Source organism: Artibeus jamaicensis, unplaced genomic scaffold (assembly GCF_021234435.1).
Source record: "Artibeus jamaicensis isolate MK-2021 breed Jamaican fruit bat unplaced genomic scaffold, CSHL_Jam_final contig_700, whole genome shotgun sequence".
Classification (NCBI taxonomy): Eukaryota; Metazoa; Chordata; class Mammalia; order Chiroptera; family Phyllostomidae; genus Artibeus; species Artibeus jamaicensis.
The window spans coordinates 5,036,557-5,056,578 of record NW_026521930.1 but is presented as its reverse complement, the minus strand read 5'-3'; the positions used below and the strand labels follow the sequence as shown (position 1 = coordinate 5,056,578).

The 20,022-nt window shown below is 54.2% G+C and overlaps 1 protein-coding gene across 6 annotated transcripts in view; it reads right to left on the bottom strand.

The window, feature by feature from the left end:
- Positions 1 to 6,787: 6,787 nt before the first annotated feature.
- LOC119055092 (interleukin-4 receptor subunit alpha) overlaps positions 6,788 to 20,022 on the bottom strand; it is a 36,319-nt gene continuing 23,084 nt past the window's right edge. For all 6 annotated transcript variants that reach the window (XM_053671542.1, XM_053671543.1, XM_053671545.1 and 3 more), the window contains 5 exons: positions 16,064 to 16,220; positions 13,732 to 13,828; positions 11,851 to 11,929; positions 9,908 to 9,957; positions 6,788 to 9,070 (listed from right to left, as the gene is read on the bottom strand). In XM_053671542.1, coding sequence (XP_053527517.1) covers positions 7,570 to 9,070; positions 9,908 to 9,957; positions 11,851 to 11,929; positions 13,732 to 13,828; positions 16,064 to 16,220 — 1,884 coding nt within the window. In that variant the 3' untranslated portion in view covers positions 6,788 to 7,569. The remainder of the gene's footprint in view (positions 9,071 to 9,907; positions 9,958 to 11,850; positions 11,930 to 13,731; positions 13,829 to 16,063; positions 16,221 to 20,022) is intronic.

Genomic DNA, 20,022 nt, shown 5'->3' with positions numbered 1-20,022 from the left:
CTTTGGTTTGCTCTTTTGTTTGAGCCATAATTTTTTGGTCATGTTGGAGCCTGTTATGTAATGAGGGGCAACCCAGTCACTGGGTTGTGATGCTGTATGTGGGGGCAGGATCCGAGAGGGAACAAGGTGCTTGTTCCTCTCTTTCTCTGATTTCAGTCCCCTCCGCCACTTCCCACAGCAACTTGGGTCCTTCTGATGCTGGTTCCTGGGTGGGTTAGCTTGTGTATGTTCTAGAACCCTGTGGGTCTCTCCAACCAACTCTCCTGTGAGGCTGGGAGTCTCTGCTGGCACCTTTTCAATCAGTGCTTTTAGGCTTTATTTCCTGGCGCTGGGGTCCTGGGTTGTGCGGTCTGCCTTGCTGCCTGTTTTTGCCTAGTCTATCTGCTTGTGAATATGTGACCCAGGTCAGCCCCATGCCATCTGTGCTCCCGGGTCTGGCAACCACCACCTTTTCCTGCTGCTACGCCTCTCTGCAGGCCACTGACTCCGCCCCTCTTACCGGTCTGGTTGAATGGTTGTTGGACTTCCATACAGTTAAATTTTCTGTCTGTTCTGGTTGTGTTTTTGTTTCTAAATCTTTGTTGTCCTTAATTTTGGTTGTGCAAGGAGGCACAGTGTTTCCACCTATACCTCCATCTTGGCCAGAAGTCTGCTTAAATAAATAAAATCTTTAAAAAAAGAATCCAGAGGTTGATTTGATCACTTAAAGAAGTGATCAAGGACACAGGCTCTTTTCCTCCCCCACCGCGCCGTATTCAGAACACTGCCTTTCACGTCCGGCTTGTCCCCTCGTGATCACGAGGTGGGTGTCAGACCACCAGACATCACATCCAAAGCAGAAGGAAGTTGGCAAAGGGCCCTTCTCCTGACGCTACTCTCTTTGGTTAAAAAGGAGAACTGTCAGCTTGCCCTGTGGTTCTGTGGCAGAGAGGCAGGGCAGATGGACAGATATGTTACCCGACTCAAGCTGAATTTCCAGCTGGAAATCAAGACATGCCAGTTCGCAGATGGGGTGAGGTGTCTGTGAGGGACCTGGGTGGCCAGAGTCAGAAATCAGTCTATGGGTCAGTGATTAGTCTTCGGCCAGGGCTAAGGGTCAGCATTGCCTGGGTTGGTCTGTAGCCAGGATCACAAATAGGTCCATAGTGTGGGTCAAGAATCAGTCTACGGCTTGAGTCAGGGGTCGTTCTGCGGTCAGGTACCACCTAAAGCAAGGGTCAGAAGTGTGGTTTAATGTCACTCTCTCTGTGCACTGCCATCCCTCTTGTCTTGTTCTCCTCTGGAAAGACCTGTTGGAAGCTTGGCAACTTGGGTCTGCAGGGAGGAGAGAAGGAGGGTTGGGTAAGACCCTACAGAATGGTATGTGGAAGAACCCAAGGGGACCAGAGGAAAACGGCAGGGAGAGGGAGAAAATAGATATAATGTATGTGGCCATATGGTGAGGAATGAAGGGCTTTGCAAAGCTGTGGCTTGTGTGACATAGTGGATTGAGTGCTGGGCCTGTGAACCAAAAGGTTGCTGGTTTGATTCCTGGTCAGGGCACGTGCCTGGGTTGCAGGCCAGGTCACCATTTGGAGGCGTGTGAGAGGCAACCAGTTGATACTTCTCTCCATCTCTTTCTCCCTCCCTTCCCCTCTCTCTAAAAATAAATAAAATAAATCTTAAAAAAATACACGCGCCCACAAACACTGACTCTGCATGCAGAGGATGCCTACAAGCCATGTGGACACGAGTCGGTGGGATGATGCCATCGGTCTGGGGTTTCTATTGCTCCAGACTGTCCTTTCGGCAAAAAAGTAACATGACGTTTAGAATGTCATTATTCCCTTTATATTTTTAAAATATTTTATTTATATTTATTTATTTTTAGAGCGAGGGGAAGGGGAGGAGAAAAAGAGGGAGAGAAATATCAATGTGTGGTTGCCTCTCACATGCCCCCTACTGGGAACTGGCCCGAAACCCAGGCGTGTGCCCTGACTGAGAATTGAACTGATAATTCTAAGTTCACAGGCCCACACTCAATCCACTGAGCTACACCAGCCAGGGCTATTTCCTTTATGTTTTATACCCTCACCTCCACAACACCCACAGACTGACTCAGTGTATGAGACAAATGCTAGCAAACACCTGGACAGGCATTGACTATGCACAGGCACCTTTGTAAGCCTCACATGTGTTAACATATTTAAGTCTAACAGTGTGTCCGTCCACAAGGTCGGTGCTGTTATTATTCCAGTTTTACAGATGAGGAAGCAAGCAGAGAGAGATTACATGACTGGCCCCACGTCACAGGTCACACAGTCCTTGGAGCAACAGGAGTTCCTAATGTTTGTCAGCTACGCCCGCTTGTCAGGCACTGGAGCTGGTGGGGAAGAAATGCAGAAATGAAAGAGAGGTGGGGTTGCACAGGTGGGGATCTCCCAGGCCTGGTTTTCTGCGTGCACCACCGTGGGACTGCACCTGGACCTGGAGCTGCGGAACAGAGGCAGGCGCTGGGGCCAGAGTGGGCCACTAGGGGGCAGCAGGGGCCAAGGAGCTGGCCTCCCGCTGATCTGAAGCCGCCTGCCTCGGCACCCGCCAGCTAGTCCGTAGACATACTGGGAGAAGGTGAGGTTTTGCGGAAGCTTCGGCCGCTGTGCTGCTGCTGTCAGGTAACTTAAGACAAGTTAATCATCACAGGAGAAGCTGGCGCCACCTGGCCTTCACCCATCGTGACATGCACTCCTCACCCCAACACTGTGGGCTGTAGGCACTTCTCTTACCTGTCTTCTGTGGGGATGAAACTGAGGCCCAGAGTGGTCAAGCACACTGCCCAAGGTCACACAGCTCCATTGGCAAAGGCCGGTTCAAAGAGAGGCAGGATGAGGGTAGAGCCCTTGCTTCTCTGAGTCTCGGTGTTCTCGCCTGTGAATGGGGTGTAAGGATATGGGGGTGGTTAGGGGCCGGGGTGCATCATGGGCGAGTCCCACGCAGCAGTCCCAGCTGCTGCGAGGAGCCAGTGAGGTCGTGCCTCGCATGGGGGCTCAAAGCCTCTTGCTGGGTTTTTTCAATGAATGACTTTTGTAGGAAAATAACATCAGAAAAGTTATTCAACAGGATGTTAACAGAGATAGATACGTGTTCAGAAACATTCATCTGTGACACCCACGTGTACCAGGTGCTGGGGCAGAGGTGGGATTTCCGGTGGTTTTCTCTTTCCTATTTATAACTTTAGGTTTTCTCTGAATCAGAGGAGGCTGGCACGTGCCGATTTAGTAATCAGAAAAAAGTCAGTTTTTTGGTTAAAAAAAAACTAAAGGAGATGCACACAACACCTAGAAAAAATCCTTGTAAAATCAAGGCGGGGGTGTGTGCAGAGTCGGGGCATTGGGACACCGGAATCAGTGGCCCTGGAGGGCTCCAGGGTCAGCTAAGCCTTCCCCAGGGGGCCGGCCACGTCCAGGCCCCTCTGAGCCGCTCCACCTCCGGCCCAGCCTGGAGGGGGCGCTGGGAAACTGCGCAGCCAGCATCTCGCTCTGGCCACACCCATCGCCCGCTTCCAGCACTGGCCGGGTGGAGAGGGGAGGCAAGCCTGGTCCGGGCCCGCCTGATCCGCTAGACCCCCGCCTCGCCTCGTGGCTCTTGAGGCAGACGTTTGGTGCAGTCGTGTTCGTCTTCTCTCTTCCTGTGTCTTTCTGGATCTTCTCCCTCGAGGCTGAAACAATTAAGTTGTGGTGGACCAAAATGAGCCACTAGCCCTGCTCTGTCCAGTACTGTAATCACCAGTCACAGGTGGCTATTTAAATTTAAAGGCTATTCCACAAAATTTAAAAATCATTTCCTCAGTCACACGTTCCACATTTCAAACGCTCAACAGTCAGGCTAGTGGCCCTGTGATGGGCAGTGTGACGTTTCCGTCACGGTCAAGTTCTGTTGGGCAGCACTGCCCTAGACGCTCTGTTGTCTTGCTGTGAAATCGCTTCCTAATTTTTGTTCTTTGAATCAATGCTCTCTTTTTTTGCTGATTTCCTTCCGGTAAATCTAAAATCAAACTTTGATCTATGCTCATAATTTGAGAAGTGTATTTTGACAATTGCCTTTCCATTATTAAGTATTTGAATGATGGAGTGAATTGCCAGGTCTAGCGTGGAGAAGTCCTGACCAGGGAAGGAGTGGGCATGCGCCAGCCGGCACTGGAGGGTGAGCCGGGGACACCCGGGCCGGGCAGAAGCCAGGGGCTCCCAACTCAGATTTAACCAATGGCAGCGGGAGCCATCAGAAACTTACAGGAAGTGTGAAGGAAGCCTGGAGCAGTTGCCAGGGCTGAGAATTCTAGATTTCTAAGCTGTTTGTACCTTCTGACTCTTGTCACCCATGCCCCAGCCAGGCTGGAGTAAACCCAAGAGATAACGAAGATGATAATATGGAGACTATCTTTCAGACAAGACTATGACACAGATTTTATTATCCTTCCTTTTTTTTTTATAAAGGCACAGGCAAGATAAAAGGGACATAGAAAGCAGAGGAGTCTAGGGCTTCACGCCCCAAAGGCCCCTGGGGTTTCATGCCCAGTTTGGAGACCTGTGCCTGGGAGGGCAAGGACCAGATTTTAAGGGGACTTTCCAAGTCTTTTGTCAAAAAAAATTCCAACAAAGGCCCTGGCAGGCAGCCATTCCCCGGTGCCAATCAACTCATTCCTGAGTGAGAATGTCAGCAGTGAGGACGTTAACCACTCTGAGCGCTGGCATCAGGGGACCTGAGTCCTCCACCTGTGCAAGGTCAGAGTCCGACTGGGGAAGACTTCCAGTGGCTCCATTTCTTCCCCGACTCCTGCTTAGGGACAGGTCACATTTTGGGATTGGGGAGACCAAAGAGAGACTGGTGTCTATTGGCCCCTGCTTCTCGGTGGGCGGGGCTAAGTGTATTGAGGCCAAAATATAAATTCCTAACCGCAGTGCCCGTTGTGGCCAAGCCTGTCTCCACCACTGTCCCTGGTTCGCCAGCTGCAGCCGGTCTTTCTGTGCAGTGCGTGTGCCAAGCTCCTTGTGCCTCAGGGCCTCGGTGCTCGCTCCACCCTCTGCTCAGAACGCTCCTCCCCTCGGCCATCCTGGCTCCTTGTAGCTCCTCCTGTCTCAGATCCTGTTTTCTTCACAGCCTCCACCAGTATTTGCAATGTTTCCTTTTCTCTGTTCGCTGTCCCTCTCCCCCACGGAACTAGAACATCCAGGAGGGAAGGGACCCTGTCTCACTCAGTCTCCTCAGCATCCAGTGCGTGGCTCTCCTGCTCTCTGCTTCCTCCTTCCCTGTGCTAAACTGCAAATGGGGGTGTGGGGAAGCAAGAACAGTGGCCTTTCTCCAGCTTTCCTGAAACTGGGAGGCTGGATTTAAATCCTGGTAAGAGATGGGGGAGGTGTCTCTAATTCTCCATTCCAGCCTCCCCACGAGCAGCTAATTCTGCACTATCAGCCTGAGTTGACAACTGGGGTCTCCTTTTCGTGTAAAATCCTGAGTAGAGAACAGCTCCGGCCTCCATTCTGTTGGACTCCTAACCCAACTGCCTCTCCACCGCCTACACAAAGGTGCTCCTTCTGTTTGCTGCTTAACTTTTAAATTGGATTTTCTGAGACAAAGCTCAGGCAGAGTGGGTAAGAGCTGACACCTGACAGGTGCCATGCTATACATGAGACGGTGCGGCTGGGAGCTGTGCAGTCGGGCCTGGATTCAACTGTGTGACTCCAGGCATCCCTAGCTGTGCAACCCTAAGCTAAACCTCAAGGCCTGCTTCCTCAACTGTAAAATTGGGATGATACTTGGACCTGTCTGCTAGTGCTGGCATAGTAGATATACAGCATCTAACATGTTGCTTGGCAGTAAACAGGTATGGCTGGTTCAAGCTCCGCCATTCACTGTTGATCTTAACAAGTCCCTCTTCCTCTCTAGAGCAACGTTTCCCCATCTGTAAACCATGTGTGTGTGTGGGGGCTGTAGGGGTGGAGGTGGCTCTGGCAGCCAAAGGGTTAGCTTTGGGCTCAGCACAGTGCAGACATTTTTAGCAAACATCAGGCTGCATGTAAGGTAGTGAGCTCCCCGTCACCACTAGTGCATTGTGCAGAATACCAGAGCAGGAAGGAACCTCAAACGGCCAAGCCCCTCACCTTGCAAAGGTAACAAAGCAGCTACTTGGGGACATAGAAAGATCACATAGGAGGTTAAGCTTCCCTGCCTGCCTCTGAAGCCCACTCCACCATGCCACCTACCTACCTAGATGTCCAGAGCAGGTCAGCTGCCGAGGCTGGGTGACAGACACTGCCTGGGCTCAGCTACAGGGCTGCCACCAACCAGCTGTGTGACCTCAGCAAAGTGGAGCAGCAGCTGCTGCAGTTACCCCTGAAAGCAGCCATCCAATGGTGATGGGAGACAGTGCACAAACACCCCAGCCTCCAGCCCCCCGCCCTTTGCAGGGACACCACAGGTGTGTGCTGTGCACAGCTTTCCAAAGCTGCCGGCAGGACGGAGCGGCGGCTGCCACACCAACACTGTCAGGTAACACACCCTTTACTGCCTCCTGCCCTTCCCTGCCTCACTGCCCCACTTCCTGGGCAGTTTCCTGGGAGCACTTCCTAAATCAACTAATTGTACTTGAACCCCCATCTCGGGGACACCCAAGCAGAGAGAGCAAGTTATTTAACCTCTTGGGCCCGGCTCCCTGGATGGAAGGGTTCGATGAGTCGGTAGAGATGACCCACTCCCCATGGCGCCAGGCAGTGTGCTTGCTTCATCAGTGACGAGAGACACAGAACCTTTATTTATAGAAAACGCCGCCCCTCCCACCCCGCCCTCCTCAGCAAATACAAACCCAGGTCTCAACCATCTTTGAGATGCACACACACAAGCATTACTGAACCCCAGGTCTGAGCCAGCGTGCAGGATGGAGGTGCCCGATGTCAGTGTCTGGAACGCCCAGCTCAGCCAGGTCACAGGCACGAGGCTCTCCCTCTGGCCTCTGTGGCTGCCAGCAATGGTGTCCGTGGGGGCGCAGACCGGCCCCAAGGGAGCTGGGTGTGTTTATTCTGGGGATGCCACGCTTAACAGGAGCCCAGCCTTACAGCTGTGTAGGGCTCTGGCAGCAAACTCACCGCGTGGTAATCACTCCTTTTCATGGGCCTCTGTTGCCCTGACTGAGCAGCCCCCACGGTCCAGATCCTGGCTCCAGTGTCAACCTGATGAAGCTCCGTCCAATGAATGGCACCTCTGGGCAAATAACCACCTTCCCAGGGCCTCACTCTCCCATCTGTTGCCCAGGCCTCCCAAAGCCCCCCCTGCTGGCCAGGTTACTTTCTAGGCTTGGCATCTAGGCCAGTGACATGGCAGCAGCTGGTCCCAGGACTGGGCAAGACAAGGGCTGTGAGGGCCTAGGTGGACAAAACATGCCTTGCGGGGACATGATGGGGAGGGTACGCTGGAGAAGCTGTGGACCGATGAGGTGGCAAGTGGCTCCTCCGAGTCTCGGCAACCTGCCGGCCGGGCTGCCTTGCGGGAAGGCGTTCACAGGCGCAGGCGAGGGGCTCGCAGCAACCAGGGGGCCCTCGCCTAGGATGCACTCGTGCACACGGGCCCTGCAGAGGGCGTGGCCGCCACTTGGAGGCTCCGGCTGGGGCTCTGAGCATTGCTGGGGCCAGGCGGGAAGGACGGGGAGGACTTGCCCTCCAGGGGAACCCCACCTGGCAGGGGGTCTGGGCCCCTCAGAGGGCTCGTTGGGGGCTCGGACCTGTCTTCACAGTGGCAGCCACAGCAGGGGCTGGACACAACATGGGCCTGGCCATGCTCCTCCTGGCTGTCACACCACTTCAGGTGGCCGCAGAGGTGGCAGGTAACGGCTGAGTAGACAATGCCACTGCCCAGGTCGTCCCCGAGGGGGTCTGTGGTCAGCTCCAGGGAGAGCAGGGCCTTCTGGTGGTCCTCCCCCTTTGCCACTGGCTCCAGACTGGGGCTCTTGGGGCGGCTGCTTGGGAGGAGTGAGTCCTGAGAGCTGTGAGGCGGCTCCATGTCCAGGCCAAAGGTGAACAGGGGTTCAGGGGCAGGAACCCCTGGGTGGCCAGAAGTGAGGCTCTGGCAGGGCCTGTAGCACCCCTCCCCACTGCTGGCCTCAACTCCAGGTGTGCCTGGGCAGGTGGCACCGTGGGTGAGCAGGCTGGAGAAGGCCTTGTACCCAGCTGCTCCGGAAGGGCCACAACCGGACGACCCACCGCCCAGGGCGCTGCCCTGCTGCACCGCGCACACAAACTCCCGATAGCCACTGGGGGCGGCCGTGGCGGGGGCTGCGGCTGCCCTGTGCTGCAGGACGCTCCGGCGGAGGACCTGCTCCCAGGTTTCTGGCTCAGGCTGGAGTGCAGCGGGCAGCTCGGAGGGCTGGGGAGCAGAGAGGATGTTGGGGTCCCCTCCCCCCAGGTGTTCAGACAGCTGTGCATCTGAGGCAAGCTCTCCTGCACCTGAGGACTGGCTCAGGAAGTCGCTGAAGCTGCGGTAAGAGGGGTTGTCGGCTACGACTGCGGGTGCCTCTGGGAAAGCCAGGTGGGCGGGGCTCTGCATCCGAGGGGCTGACTCCGGGCAGAAAGGCTCCTCGTTCTCGCTCTCCTCGCTCTCCTCACTCTGTAACTCAGCCCAAGGTCTCTGAGCACTCCCGCCTTCTGAAGGTGGACGACAGCAGGACTCCCCCAGGCCCTGCGGGCAAAGGCCCCCATTCTCAGCCCCGAGAAGGTCCAGGAACAGGCTCTCTGTCAGCCGGGCCGCGATGCCCTCCCTGCTGTCCTGGAAGCTGCCACTCTCAGGAGACGGGCAGAAGCTCCCTTTATCTTGCTCCACCTCCTCCTCCTCCTCACTCTCCACCGGGGCCTCTAGCAGCTCCACACACTTCACCACGCTGACGCTCTCCGGCGAGAGGATCGTCGTGCTGACTGGCCCAGGGCACCGCGGTGATCTTCCAGGCCCCTGGGAAGGCCCCTTTCTGGCAGCCTTGAAGAAACTGTCATCCCTTTCTGTGTCATGCTCCAGTAAACAGGGCAGGAGCTTAGTAAGACAAGTCTTCCAGTGTCTGCAAAAACAAAGAAAGGTGTGGTCAGGGTTCAGTGTCTCCACTTAGAAAACTCCTATTCATCCTTCAAAGCCCAGCTTAGTATCACCCTGGGCTGATGTCTGTCTATCGCAGAGATGCTTCCTGACTTTACAGTCACGAATCCACCAGCCTGTCCTACCGCCACCCTGGGAGCTCCCTGAAGGCAGGGCCTGTGTCTTACTTTGGGGTGTCTGAAGACCAGCACACAACCTGGTACTTAGTACAAACTCATCTATAAACTAGGGAAAACACCGTGTCAGGGATGATGGCATTTAAAATACTTATTGCCACACAGCATAAGTAATGACCAGTTACAATGGCTGTAGGGTCCTGGGGCTCCTGGCGTCCCGAAGTCCCCCTCTGTGCCAGGTACAAACCCTCTAGCTACTGGACTGTGGGCAGGCCCAGGAGGCCCTCGGCAGGAGTTAAGGAGGCCAGGGTGGCGGCAGCACACTCAGGGTCTAGATAGTGGTATCTGCCAACCAGTGTGCAGTGACTCGGCATTTTAACGGCTGGCACCGCTGCACTGGCAGTCCACTCTGCCTGCCTTGCTCGGGCCAGACTGTGCACTCCCAGGGGGGTTCAGCACGTGCCTGACGCACCAGGCAATGCAGGGGGCTCGGTCAACAGCCTACCTACCCAGCCACTCCTCCTCTGCTGCCCCTCGAAGGAAAAGTGCTGAGTGTGCTGAGTGCCAAGGAAGAGAAGGCAGATACGGGGGGGGGGGGTGTGACCCCCCTCTCATGGTGGCGCCCACCACACCGATTCCACCCCTTCCAAATCCACACAGGCTGTGACCCAGGCTCATATACATACGGGCGCTTGGCTGGCTCCTGGCCTCCAGGTTTCTTCCCCCACGGTGACACCTGGAACAGAGACAGCCAATGAAACTCGGCAGAGAGCCCCCCAGCCCACCTGGCGTACGGCGATGCTCGGAAAGGAAGCACTGCGAGCCTCAATGCTGTGGGAAGGCTGTAAGCCTTGGCATCACACGGTCCGAGGTCAGATCAGCTCATTCAGCTCTCTGAGCCTCAGTTTCCTGAGAACTAGCGAGATGACCCTAATATTAGGTTGCTGAGGCTGATGGGAAAAATGGCCATAGTCATTTACAGCTCCTCCCACATCTTGAATCCAGCCTGGCCACGTGACTTGCTTTGACCAATAGAATGTGGTACAAGTGACACTGTGCCAACTGGACCAGCCTGCCGGAGGATGGAAAACACATGGCTTAGTCACGTCCATTGGCCCAGGTAAGAGTCAGACAACTGCCAGACCTGTGAGGGAAGCCACTGGGGACGAGCCAGCCCAGAGAAGACATACCTGGCCTGGCCCAGATCCCCCCAACCCAAACCCGCTGCTGAGCCAACCTGCAAAAGCAAGAGTACAGACATGGCTATGGTTTCAACTAAGGTTTGGGATAATTTGTTACACAGCAAAAGCTGACTGATACATAGTGACGCTATGCGCAGGACCCTGTAATATACACTTTACATGCATTGTCCCGGTGAAGTCCCATTAGCCCTGTTCCATAAACACTGCTATAACCCACTGTGGAGGACGGTGAAGGCTGGCATCAAAGCTAAGGTTGAGTGCTTGTCAAGGCCGCACTTGACTGCTTGTATCTGCAAGGCAGATCGAGCCAGCAGTGACAACAGCAGGGACCCGCACGGGTTGAGGAGACAGTTAACCGCAAGCTTCAGCTGAATGAGACTGTAACTTTTGCAGAAGAAATATTTATCATTTAGATAGCCTGGGAACAGAGCAATTATGCCTGCAGTTTTTCCCTAAGTCTGCAAAACGTCCTTGAGTTTTATCCAACTATTTCTTATAAAATAAACACAGAGAGCATGTTCAGGGTCATTGTCTCTCCATCAGAGGACAATGCCCCACCTGGCCCCTGCTTTTCCTTAAAACTGTCTGTGTCTTTCTTAATTTCCCATCACACCCCGCCCCCCAGGGACCTCCTCCCCACGCTGGTCGAGGCAACCCACATGAGAAAACTGAAGCTCGGAGAAGTTCAGCCATTTGCTCAAGTCCACCCTGCAGGTAAGTGGCAGAGCCAGGGTTCAAAGCCAGCACCACCGGACTCCAGAGCCTGCCATAGGGTCCCTGGAGAACTGGGAACCCTCGGACCTTCTAGACACGACCTGCATCCCCGCCTCTCTCCTTCCTAGAGAACCCTGACATAGTTTGGGCAAACCACACAGGCCCTCCCACTGGGGAAGCTGGGCCCCCCCCCCCCCGTGGCCACCTGGTGGGTCTCAGGCATTCCCACTCCTTACAGGGGAATGGTTTGGAAAGCAGCATGTGATGCAGTTCAGGCCAATGAGAGATGAGGAGGGGTTTGCTGCCACCTGACCCTGACCGGAAGAGGGAGACACGGGAAATGCGTCCTTGCCTCCCTCGCCTTTTGACCACCTGCCCTGGTACAAGTACCTCCCCAGGAGATGACACGCAGATGACCTCAGGGGCCATCCCCTCCCCCAGGGGGGGAGGGCGGGGGAAGAACCCAGACACCAACCTGAGAGGAACCCACCAAAGGCTGAAAAAGTAGCTACGAAAGCTGCGCGGAGGGGAGGGAAACCTCTGGGCTCCTAACGACCACACTGAGTGAGCTGCTGCATCCACCTCCCCTGAAACGCCCCTGACGGCTCAGGTGCCTTCCCAAAGCCAGTGGGTGTCTTTAACACCCCGCACGTCCTGAATCCCACTTCCTGATACAGGCAGTCCAGAGCATCCGAACCAACCCACGCTCCTACCTGAGGCTCCTGGATGACGATGGTCACGAGGGGGCTGTGGGCTGGGTTGGGGATTTGGTCCCACCATTCTCTCTTAATCCTGAGAAAGGAGAAAGAAAGGTGTTGGTCTCTCCTCCCATAAAAATGATCGCAGTCGCCGGTTCTTACCAGGGGTCAGACACGTGTTGACTGGTTTTGGATGTCTCGCCCTAATCCCGCAGAACAGGTTCTGCTGCCAACCCCACTCACAGATGAGCAGACCGAGGCCCAGAGGGGTGAAGTGCCGGCCAACAGGCAGAAGAGCCGGTTGTGCCCCCGCATTCTGCCGCCCAGAACAGGGGTCCTCACTCGACGTCTCCATCCTCAGTGGGAACAAGCCCCAGAGAAGTAGGAGAGACTCAAGCTGCAGAGAATTCTGGGCTTTCCCATCAAAATCCCCTCCACAGAGCAGCCGAGAGCAAGGTGCCAGGGAGCGGCAGGGGCGGCCTGAGAAGCCCAGGAAACTCAGGAGAAACAGATTCCTTCCTCTCCCTGGGTTGCCTGGAGCCACGGAGAGTCAGCTCCGAGAGGGAAGGTCCTCAGATTCCCCCTGGATGAGCCTCTGCTGACTCCACTCAGTCAACATGCCTTTACTGAGCACCTACTATGTACCACTCACCGTGCTAGGCTTCAGGGACACAACAGTGAACAAGACAGACAAAAGCCTTGCCCTCACAGAACCGACCTTCTAGAAGAGGGAGACAAACAGATACTGAATGAACACATGACACCCCGTTGAGTGCCATGAATAACAACAAAGAAGGGAATAGAGAGGAATGGAGCGTGTGATCCGGGAGGGCCTCCCTGCAGAGATGGCCTCTGAGTGGCAACTGAAGGTGGATGAGGAGGGTTCGTGGCGGTGCCTGGGAAAGGGCTCTCCGGTAGGGAGCAGAGAGACTGCAAAGGCTCGGAGGGAACTTGCTCGGTGCGTTCGAAGAACAGCGAGGAGACTGGAGAGTGCTGGGACACAGTGCGTGGGGCTGGGAAGGACAGGAGATGGGGAAACTGAGGCTCAGAGAAGGGGAAAGACGGCCCAACGTGGCTAAGAGGTGACGGTGACAAGACATGCAGAGGAAAACTTGCAATCCCTGCACACTTAATGTGCGCCCAGCAAAGTGCGGGCGCCCTGTGTCAACCCTCAGCCGCCACCGACCCTTGCGTGGAGGGCAGGGCTCGTCAGTCCCACTTCAGAGACAGGAAGACTGAGGCTCTGAGCCGCCACGTTTCCTCGGGCTCAGCCTCACTGGAAACCAGGCTCCCCCCGCCCTGCAACCACCCAGATCCAAGACTCTCTTGGGGCCCTGGGGGCTGACAAAGTAGGTCCTCACTACATCCCGGCCTGCAAAGGAGGAGCCCAAGGCTGACGGTTGCACAGCTGCCGAGCACCAGGGCCGGACCTAACCCAGGTCTCCCGCTTCTGTCAGGGCAACTGTGTAGAGTTCTCGTCCTCCTGTCACGTGCCCCCCACTGTCTGTCTGGATCACACCCTGGGCACGATCCACCTCCCTTTGTCAAAGGAAGTCCCTTCCCCAACCCCACCCGGTTCAGCTCAGCCCCCCAGTCAGGGCCTGCCCTGGCCTCCCCACCTACATCAGCACCTGGAACGTTCCTGCCCTTCCCCTGGTTACATTTCCTTCAGCCATGGATCACCGTGGAAACAGTGTGGCTACTTGTCAAGCTCACATCTGTCTCCCACAAGGAGCACAGATTCTTTGTCAGTTTTGTCTCAGCTGTTGCCTCAGTGCCTCGCACACAGCAGCTGCTCAATAAACATTTATCGTTGAGCAAAGGACTGCAAGCCGGTAAATGAGAGGGGAGACTCCTGCTCACTGTGCACCCCAAAGTGGCCAGCCCAGCACTCACTTGATGATGCTGAAATAGCAGGACACGCAGATGACCAGAATGACCATGCAGGCGATGAGGACGCCAAGCGGCAGGTGCTGCTCCCAGGATGTGTAGTCTGGAAGTGGGAGGGAAGCCGTGAGCCTACATTGTGCCCAGCGCAGCCTGGCTTCACTCCCCAGAGCTGGAGACCCAGACTCAGGAAAGGGTCCTCCCAGACCCTGCACCATCTGGCCACCCCCAAGCCCTCCCGCCTCAGCCCCTCCTCCCTCCCTTGTGCTTTGAGCTCTTGTCACACTGGTCCTCAATGTCCCCTGCTCCTCCAAAGCTCAGTGCCACCTCAGGATCTTGAATTTGCTGCTCTCTTTCCTGAAGCATAGAGGTCAAGGGCAGTGACTCTGGACCACCTGAGTGCAGTGCCTGACTGTCATATCCTCACTGGTGACCCAGGACATGCCCTGCACACCCTCTGCACCTTGGTTCCTGATTGGCACAGTGGGGTGGACAGTGGCACGTGTCTCACAGGGTCAGGAGGGTCACGTGCTACATTTGCCAGAATCCCTTGCAGCTATGAGTGGCCATGTGGCCAGTTTCACCAATAGAGCATGAGAGGAAGTGATGTGTGTCGCTTCCAGGCTGAGGCTTTTAAGAAGCAGGTGAGGGCTCCCTGCTCTCGTTCCCCTTCTGCTGGCTGGATGCAGACAACGGCAGGGCCCTTAGATATCCTTAACTTGGGGTCCGCACACCTCCAATGAGGTTGCAGGGTCTGGAGGTCAAGGGTCCTGGAACTTGGATGGGGCAGAAATAACATCTTTATCACTAACTTCTGACACCTAGCACTTCCTCCCATTAGGAACGGAGGGAGCAAACCACAGTAAGAGCAGCATCAGTCACTTAGCTCCCAACAGGAGTCACAGCTATTCTCATATCACATTGCAGCTGCCAGACCATGAAATATCACTTCTGCTCGTCTACTCAGAAAACCTAGTGTTTATGAGAACTACCACCAGATCTTGTTTTCAATGTGTGAATATATATTCCTAGATAACAGATACATTTAAAATATTTTTATAATTGCATTTCAATAAAATTAGTTTTCCCCTGTACCCTATGTATTTTCAATGTTTATTTATTATATTATTTTAAAAGATTTTATATATTTATTTTTAGAGAGAGAGGAAGGGAGAGAAATAGAGAGGGACAGAAACATCAATGTGTGGTTGCTTCTCACATGCCCCCTACTGGGGACCTGGCCTGCAACCCAGGCATGTGCCCTGACTGGGAATTGAACCAGCAACCCTTTGCTTTGCAGGACGATGCCTAACCAATTGAGCCACATTGATAAGGGCTATGTATTTTATTTTATGCATTAAAAAAATTTATTTTGGCCCTGGCCAGTGTGGTTCAGTTATTTGGAGCATAGTCCCATAACCAAAAAATTGCAGGCTTGATTTCCAGTCAGGGCACACACCTAGGTGACAGGTTCAATCCCTGGGTAGGTGTGTATGGTCCCCAGTCCAGGCTTATACAATCCCCCATTCAGGTGTACACTGGAGGAAACCAATCAAAGCTTCTCTCTCACATCGATGTTTCTCTCTCTCCCTCTCTCTCTCAAAGCACTGAAAAAAATGTCCTTGGGTGATGATAAAAATAAATATATAGATTAACTTGGGGTTGATTTATTTATTTTAAGTAAATATTAAAAAATAAAATACAGCCCTGGCTGGTGTAGCTCAGTGGATTGAGCATGGGCCTGTGAAGCAAAGGGTGGCTGGTTCGATTCCCAGTCAGGGCACATGCCTGGGTTGCAGGCCAGGTCCCCAGTAGGGGGTGCATGAGAGGCAACCACACACTGATGTTTCTCTCCCACTCTTTCTCCTTCCCTTCCCTTTTCTATAAAAATAAGTAAATAAGATATTAAAAAATACATAAGATTACAGGGGAAACTAATTTTATTGAAATGCAAGTATCAATACATATATTTTACTCTAAACAGGGTCCACTCCACAGGCTTCACCAGACTGCCGAAGGGGTCCATGATACAAAAAGGGTTCATCGTCTTTGTCCTAGAAAATGATAAGGCCTTCAGGAGGAAAACCATCCACAGGCCAGCAAAGTTCCTGTCGGACGGTTACCCAGGCGAGAAATACATCTGCACAGTGTTCAAGCACAGGCTTTGTGGGCTTGTCCGTTCCTGCAGCCCAGCCTCCCCGCCCGGGCCAGTGCGCTGCGTCAGTTTGAACCCTGTGACCTGCAGCTAGAGGCGCCCAGGACACGGCAGGGGGAGCGTCTGGCTACACAGTGAAAGTGGGGAGGAGAGACTCTAAGTGCTCAGGACTCACAGGACACTCACGGTTAAGCCACGTGACGCTGGGGCTCCACTCACTCCAGGTGCTGTTGTATCTCTGGGCCCAGGCCCTCACCTGCGCGCGGTAGGAAGCCCCAGGCTTTAGGGTGCTGGCTGGGAGGTGGAGGGTGGGCTCCCTGTAGGTCACATTATGGACTGTGTACTGGTGGAGGAAAGGAAGACATTACTGCACCAGCTGGGGGAGGGGAACACCAGCCCCCACTCTGGCTGCTGACCTTAGCTGACCCCACGGTGGTTAGAAGTCACCGACCAGCCTGGGTATTTGGTTATTCCTGCAACCCAGGCATTGTTTGGCACCTCCACCAGCGCTGTGGGGGATGGGTCCAGACAGTACCCTCCCCCACCCTCCCAACCCCCACCAACTGGCCACACGGCATGACTGGGCAAGAAAGAGTGTTTCCTCATCTGTAAATTGACGGTAAGGGTGCCTCCTGTCACTTTCTGGCTGTGTGACCTTACGTAAGTGACATAACCTCTCTGGTCCTTGATGTCCTCTTCTGCAAAATGGGGATCATAAAAGTGCCTACCTCCCAGGGTTGTTGTGAGGATCAGTGGGTTAATTAACGGAGGTGAGCCCTTAGGACAGGGCCTGGCACGCAGGGAGCGTGACAGTGATCTTCCTGAAGCACAGACAGCATCGCTGTGCCCCTCTCTCTCCTTTGTGGGCTCCCAGAGCCTCCACGGTCCAGCCCAAATTCACTGGCCTCGAATCCCAGCCCCGCCCACTAGCCCCCACTGGGAAGAGACGTCCAAGGTCTGGTGTTAAGTGGGAAAGGTGAGCTGATGATTAGTATGTGTTGTCTGCTGCCTTTCGTGTTAAAAAAATGGTGGCAGGCAGACTCTGAGAGTCCCCCACCCTGTATCATGCCCGTGTGGTCCCCCTTCTCGAGTGTGGGCAGGACCTGTGACTTGTCTCCAACCAACAGATGGTGCAAAGGCAATGGTGTGCAGGACTGTACCTGCGTGACTGTGTTATGGAAGGCTGTAATCCCAGCTGGCTAGGACACCTTGCTCTGCCCCTTGCTGGCCTGGAGAAGGCCACAAGGTATGGAGGGCAGCCTCCTGCCAAGGGCCAGCAAGAACCTGAGGCTCTTGGTCCGACAGCCCCCAAGAAACCGAATGCGGCCAACATTACGGGAGCTTGGGAGGGGCCCTTCTCCAGCCAAGACTCAGGTGGGAACACAGCCCTGGCCAACTCCTGGCTGCAGCTGGGGACCCAGCGAGCTGTGCCCAGACTGCTGACCCCCCGAAACTAAGGCAGTAACTGTGTGCTGTCACTAGTATGTAGCAGTGGGCTCAGGGGATGGACACGCACGTTTGCCTGCACAGGCGTGCACCCTCTCCGGAAGGAGACTCGTGCCTCAGCCCCGCCCCCGCCCCAGCCAGCCTCCCTGCCCTCCCGGCAAGAGGCGGAGCAGCGGTTGGCCTCTGGGAAGAGGAACTGGAGGTTGCAGGTAGAAGAGAAACACGTTTTCCTTCTAAGTCCTTTTCCACTATTTGAAATTTTTACTTCACATAAATACTACTTTGATTTTGAAAAACTTTAAAAAAATGAAATAAAGCCTGTGTTTGAGATCAATTCTGCCAGCAAGTGCGTGGCCCGAACCCTCTGCCTGGGGCTCCTCTCCCTGAGGGGCCGACCCCCTGTGGCTCTCCCTCCCCCTCAGGCCCCTGCAGCGCCTTCCTGGTGCTGGCAGCTCCAGCAGTTCTGCTTCTGCTTGGGTTGGAAAGCGCTGGGGTCAAAGGTCTGGTGTAAAGTGAGCTGAGGACAGGCTGCTGGAGAAACTGGGGAAGCCGGAGCTCCCACAGGAGCTGAGGACTGGGTGGCAGCTGAGGACAGGGTGAGAGCTGTGGGACACCAGAGCTGAGAGACGACAGCCTCTCAGCCTCAGTGTTCCTCTCTCTAAACATGATTTAAGTTGGAAGCAACAGCTGGACCTGCTTCCCCAAGGAACCAAACACCTAGAGATGAGTGGAATGATGGGAAATGTGTTGTTACTAAGGAACAAAAGAGAAATCAAGCTCTCAAGGAACACTCTGTGGTTGGTTTGTTTTTGAAGAAAAGGCCAGGTGTTTGGGAGACCCCCTCAGAGAGGAAGACCCTAGCAGGAGAGACAGCGTGGGCTCTGGAGGTTGGGTCCTGCTGCAGGTCCCAGCTCCACTTTCCCAGCAGCAGGACCCTGGGCGAGTGACACCACGTTTCCATGCCTCAGTGTCCCCATCACTAAGATGGAGACAAGCACTTCCTGCCTGCAGGGCTTTCACAACTGTTGGTGACTATGCTGTGAGTGGCACATAATAGGTACACAAGGAATGGTAACCTCTGTGACCACGAGCATGGCATTTATGGCCTGGAATGGACTGGTGCCCTCATTTTTTGCCCCATATATTCCCACCTCCCAATAATCCTCAGACATGCCATGAATTTTCATATCTCCAAGCCTTTGCTCAGATCGTTCCTTCTGCCTGGCCTAGTCTTCCCTTCCTTCCTTATCTAGGATACTCCCACACATCCTTCAATGCCTCGGCCAAAACCCCACCTGCATGATGGAACCTCGTCTGGAAATCAGCTGGGACAAAGAGTAGCTCCTTTTCCAAAATCCCACAATAAGCTTCTAATATCTCTTTTTAGAATTGATCCCATTCAGTCTGAGCCACAGCTGGTGTCTGCAATACTGTAGCAAATACGGCTGGACCCCGGCCCAGAATCTGTGCCACTGGGGTCAGGTGCCCAAAGCTCAGGGCAGGCAAGCCTCTGTCTGCAGCTCCAGGGTTTGTCCTCTTTGATGTAAACCAGAGATGTTCAGCTGGTGCACTGCAAGAAGTTTAAAAACATGCAGTACCTGACTATTTAGTCAGGGGCACTGACCTCTTTTCCCCTGGACTGTCAAATAAAAAAATAACAAAGCCAACACAACAATAGCTGTCCAGTGTGAATGCCCTGTTTTGAATCATAAATGCATAGGTCATATAAAAGAGTTGCATCTTATTGACCACGTTGCATCATAAGGTTAAGTCTGATTGATTAATTCTTGGTAACAAAAATCTTTATACACAAATACAGGCACCTGATTTTCTAAAAAGTCACTTTGGAGCAAAAAGGGTAGGTAATTACTATTTTCTTTTTGTAAACAAATCAAAATTATACTTTTTAAGATTGACAAAAAGTATATTTTTTGGTGTGCTGTAGAATTTTAGTAATTAGTTATATGTAGCATGAAATGGAAGAGGTTGAAAATTGCTGGTCTAAACCAATTGTGGCCATCCATCCCTAGCCTTTGATTGGTTAGAGAGGAGCATGTGACCAGTTCTGGCCAATGACTAATAAGAGGAATTCTTCAGGTTCAGCTCTGACCTTGGAAAAAGAGCCATGGGGAAGGAATGCCTCAACAGCCTCTGCCCTACCGACAACAGGAGAGGCTGGACCTGCAATTCTGAGGCCTGGGATGGCTGAGCACCTACAGGCCCACTGAGCCATGTCCCAGGCCCACTGACCGGTTCATCCTCTGGCGGGAGTCTGGCTAACCCGGGCTGCATTCCAGCCCGCCCAGTCCCTGTTCCCCCTCCCCGGAGTCTCCTTTGGGGAACCACCCCCCTCATTCTCAGCCCATCTGGCTTGGGTGGAGCTGACCACACCTGCAGGTCCAGAGATGGGCACATGACTCATCTCTGGCCAGTCAGAGCGTGGCACCATTGCCCTCTCTCCTGCCCACAGCCGGGCCCAACGACCCAAGCCCAGGACTCTTGTTAGGACTCTCTGGAAAGAAAAACTTTTCCCACTGCAGCCTTGGGACCTAGGCCTGGAGCTGCTTGTGGGCATGTTGGCCACGCGAAGGAAGAGCCTGCCTGAAAACCAAGCCAATGCAGAACAAAGCCAGGCCAAGCAATGGGTAGAGTCCTGGAAGCTGGGTCCAGCCAAGAGAGGCAAACACGTCCGTCGTTTG